Source organism: Nymphaea colorata, chromosome 5 (genome assembly GCF_008831285.2).
Source record: "Nymphaea colorata isolate Beijing-Zhang1983 chromosome 5, ASM883128v2, whole genome shotgun sequence".
Taxonomy (NCBI): domain Eukaryota; kingdom Viridiplantae; phylum Streptophyta; class Magnoliopsida; order Nymphaeales; family Nymphaeaceae; genus Nymphaea; species Nymphaea colorata.
The window spans coordinates 25,230,330-25,234,536 of record NC_045142.1 but is presented as its reverse complement, the minus strand read 5'-3'; the positions used below and the strand labels follow the sequence as shown (position 1 = coordinate 25,234,536).

The window sequence follows — 4,207 nt, the reverse complement described above, 5'->3', positions numbered from 1 at the left end:
CCTTGTATCTAACTGCTTCGGTGAGCAATAAAAAAGAAGTATGAATGCTTCTGACAATATTAATGCTATGTTTAGATGAATTGAAAGAGAGGGAAAGGAATTGATGTAAGGGAAATGAAGGAAAAGAAAAGGGAAGGGAATGGGGAGGGGAAGAAGAAGAAAGAAAAGAAAATGATATCAATTTATTTCCCTTCCAATCTCTTCCACCCTGTTTGGTTGGAGGAAAAGGGATGGAAAGGGAATGAAAGAACAATTCATCTGTTGTTTGTTTGGTTGATTAATTAAAATGAAGAGAAAAGAAAGAAAAGCAAAAAGTTTGTTTGGTTGCAAAGGAAGGGAAAAGAAAAGGAACTCTAATGTAAATTCAATCCCTTCAAAATTAGAGGTATTAGGAAGGAAATGAAAAGTCTATCCTTTTTTACCGTGTATACCTCTGCCCGCAAAAGAGACATCAACTGACCTTGCGTGGCTCTTTCCCTTCCTCATCGCTGCTGGTCAAGACTCTGACGGGCGCCGGGTCTGCCTCTCTATCCCTTCCGGCCACTGCTCAAGACTTGGATGATATTTCACAATGGCTCCTTTACCAAAATCAAGTTTTTGTCATTTTTATGTCATCCAATTAGTACACCTGAAAATGGCATTTTGTTTGATTGATATATAAATTTTTATCATATTTATTACTATAAAATGAAATGTCTAGTGTAAGTATAGTTCCTCTTTTATTGAATCAGGAAATGAAATTAAAAATATTTTTATTTGAATGATAAATTTTTTAATGTTAAAGGTATTATTGTAAAGTGTAATAAATTTTATCATTCTTTTCCTTTCTATCTAAACAAGTTTTATAATCACTTCTTTCTTTTCCTTTTCATTCATTTTTCATTCCATTTCCTTTCATTTCCTTTTTATCCCTCCCTTTCCTTCTTTTTTCCCTCCATCCAAACGAAGCATTCATTTTTGAAGAAATTAAAATTATATTAAAAAATTATTTTCTTCCCATCCCTTTCCTTTCCCTTGCATTCAAACACAGTTGTTAGTTCTCCTTTCCTTTCCCTCCATAACAAAAAAAGACCTTTCTTTCCATTCATTTCTCTCTCTATCTCTCCCTCCATCCAAACAGGCTGTGAAAACACAGGTGAAGAGAGGCGAGTAGACCAATGTGTTCCAGGACGTGGTGTTGCCCACCGCGATGGGACTCATAGAGCAGCGGGAGACGGACGTCCTCTTCTGTTGGTCGCTCTGCAAGTCAAAGGCCCTTGACATGAGACCAGACAAGTTGCTCACTAGTAAATGAACAGCCACCTCTTATACCCTTCGAAACCTCTCTCTCTCTCTCTCTCTATATATATATATATATATATATCTATATATATATATATATATTATAAAAATGACAGCATTGTGAAGAATCAGAAGACACATATAAAGAGAGAGAGAGATGGGGGTGAAGGTTTACTGTTTGGCGCGGTAGAAACCCACAACAAGGGCACTGGTGTGCCTGGAGCAGAAGGAGGTTGACTATGAGATCGTGCCTGTTAATATGGTTGCTGGTGCCGATAAGCAGCAGCCTTTTCTATCTCTTAATGTATGCTACTATAACCCCATTTCTCTCCTTCTCCTTCTCCTTCTCATTGTAGCTTATAGGCATGATATGATTGTTCAGGCATGAGGTGCATTTGGGGTGCTTCTTTTGTTTGATTCTTGTTGGTACTATTTTTTTAATACCATTATTGTTATTATGGTTTTTATTAATTATTATATTTATCTATAAAGAGTTTTTCCTTTGTGAATGTAGAAGCAAATTGCGACATTTTGGGTTCAAAGAAGTTCAAACACAAAACATGCACCGCAACTATTGTTGCTGGATGCAGGGCTGCTCATGAGCATAGTTAACGTGGCTGAAACTCCATTCAGCAACCAAAGCATTGGCTCTAGGCGAGCTCAAACCCCAGCCAAGCTCAGCTCAAACTGGAGTCGAGCTCAATTAATTTTGTAGCTTGAGATCCATTCAAGCTCGACCCAGGCTAGGCTGAAAACAACAGGTTTTGAACTTGTGCCATCGTTTAAGAAAGCACACTAAATGTCTATTATTTGGTCTTAACCAGCTTATATCTTGAAATAACTCGAGATCGGCTCGTCTAACAATCGAGGTCAAAGCGTGATTAGCTCGAGCTCTACTTGTTTATCATATGACAGAGCTTAACCAGGTTCGAGCCGGTAAAATCTAAAGTTGCATTACTCACCGTGCTGCTTTTTTTGGAATGAAATGACCAAAATGCCCTTTGATTTGAAGAGGAGACCGTCCCTTGATCAGTGAAAAATCAAGCAGGTAAAAAATTAAAAAGACTGAAATACCCCTCTACTCACCGTGCTGCATTTTTTTTTTTAATTTTTCTGTGAAGACAAAAGTTAAAAGAGGCATAGCATAGTTGGTCAGGTTGGAGATGTAGGAAGAGACGGGTTGCTAGTTTGATAGGGTAAAGTGCAGCACCACCAAGTTGACAGTAAAGTGTCTCTCCAAGCCAAACCCCGAAGTGTGCCCCTGCCCCGATTTTTAGAAAATAAATATTTTACTTGTAAATTTTAAAAACTTTAGTTTAACCAATGTAAAAATTTTGAAAAATTACATATTGGCCTTTGTTAATGTTTTGAAAATATAGTTCAACCCCTGCAATAAAATTTTTTTAACTCCGCTCCTGAAGCCGTGAGAAGAGGGAGCTTTTGCTCTCATTTGGGCGGCTTTCATTCACCTATGAAACATAATAAGTTAGCCCAAATAATGTATTTCAGTTGTTGTGAGCTTTTTGACCATCTTCAACTTGAATATTATTATGTCTCCAACAACTGGCGAGTTTTCTCTAATGCTTATTGATCATAGTTTATTATTTAATTAGTAAGATTCATTTCACAAACTTTTTCATTATAAAATGACAAAGAAAATGTGAGAATATTTTCTTTATCTGGAAGAACAATATTATCTTTCTTTTGGCAGCCCTTTGGTAAAATCCCTGCATATGTTGAGGACGATGCAACAGTACTTTTTGGTGAGTTTCTCCGGCCTCAGTCTGCCTGTTTTTGGTTCAATAGGCTGGGCTCGGCCGATCAAAACATTTTTTGTACTAAACATGCTATGCATCTCGCTTCTTACAGAATAAAGAGCTATCACAGACCACATTGCTTCCAGGTATAAGGAGAAAGGGACGGACCTCCTAGGGCCTGAGCTTGGTGGGATAGCCATTGTGGGCTTGTGGATGGAAGTTGAAGCCCACCAGTTCGACCCGCCGGCCTTGGTCTTAATTCTCGAGAGCGTCATGAAACCGACCTTTGGCAAGGTGCCCGACGAGGCCCTGGTCCGAGCTCAGTGCGAGAAGCTCAACAAGGTGTTTGATGTATATGAAGAAAGGTTGTCTAAGTGCAAGTACCTGGCTGGAGACTACTTCTCACTGGCTGACCTTCACCACCTTCCTTGCCTCCACTACATCATGTCTTCGCCGCACTCCGGCCTCATTACGTCGCGCCAGCATGTCGGACATACTAGAAGAAGGTCTCTGAGCCCATGAAGTTTTGATTGAATCATAGAAGCATGTCCCTCTTCATGCATCCACTTGCTCTTGGTGTTGGTGTGTTTGTGTGTTTTTCGGATTGGTAACAATAACATTATGTAAAAATTGTGTCGCTATGCGGACCTCGAGGTGTTTTTCGACTGCCTTTGGTTTGAAAATTTGTTAAATCCTATGCACGAACCCTGTGGTTTGAATCCTTTGTGATCAGAGTCGATGGGAAACTCCCGTAATCATATTTATTTATCAGGTGTTCACATATTCAGATTTCAATCCGGGTTCGTGCACAAATAAAGAAAAAAGTCTAATACCAATGTAAATATAGTTTCATGTTCAGCCATCAAAATCCAATCCAACTTTTATTCCCATATCTTACTCCAAATCTAAATTGGACTTTCCAGATCTCATTTTGCAATTTTGAAGTGTATGGATATTGGATATGGGATATTTATTTGTAGTTGAAATAGAATCCAATAGGACATTGTTTTTAAATCAAATCTGAATATATATCTGATTTGATGTCATTTCTTAAATCCACATGCAATCCGATCTCTTAATTAACATTTTTTCATTTCTCACTTTTTTAAAGAAATTCAATTTGGAACTCTATTTGAATTTGATCTATTGACATCTCTAGCTAACCTAAA

At 38.1% G+C, this 4,207-nt stretch overlaps 1 protein-coding gene across 1 annotated transcript; it reads left to right on the top strand.

Annotated features, from left to right (window-relative positions):
* The first annotated feature begins 1,189 nt into the window (after positions 1–1,189).
* On the top strand, positions 1,190–3,784 carry LOC116255276 (glutathione S-transferase-like). Its single transcript, XM_050078101.1, has 4 exons — positions 1,190–1,275; positions 1,486–1,585; positions 2,993–3,044; positions 3,154–3,784. Exons 1-4 carry the CDS (start codon positions 1,190–1,192, stop codon positions 3,558–3,560), a joined length of 645 nt encoding a protein of 214 aa, XP_049934058.1. The 3' UTR covers positions 3,561–3,784.
* The last annotated feature ends 423 nt before the right edge of the window (positions 3,785–4,207 follow it).

Excerpts from the sequence above, each read along its gene's own strand:
- LOC116255276 (XM_050078101.1), top strand. The coding sequence starts at position 1,190 with ATGGGACTCATAGAGCAGCGGGAGACGGACGTCCTCTTCTGTTGGTCG. Across the intron at positions 1,276-1,485 it reads CTTGACATGAGACCAGACAA|GGCACTGGTGTGCCTGGAGC; the intron begins GTTGCTCACTAG and ends ACCCACAACAAG. Across the intron at positions 1,586-2,992 it reads AGCCTTTTCTATCTCTTAAT|CCCTTTGGTAAAATCCCTGC; the intron begins GTATGCTACTAT and ends TTCTTTTGGCAG.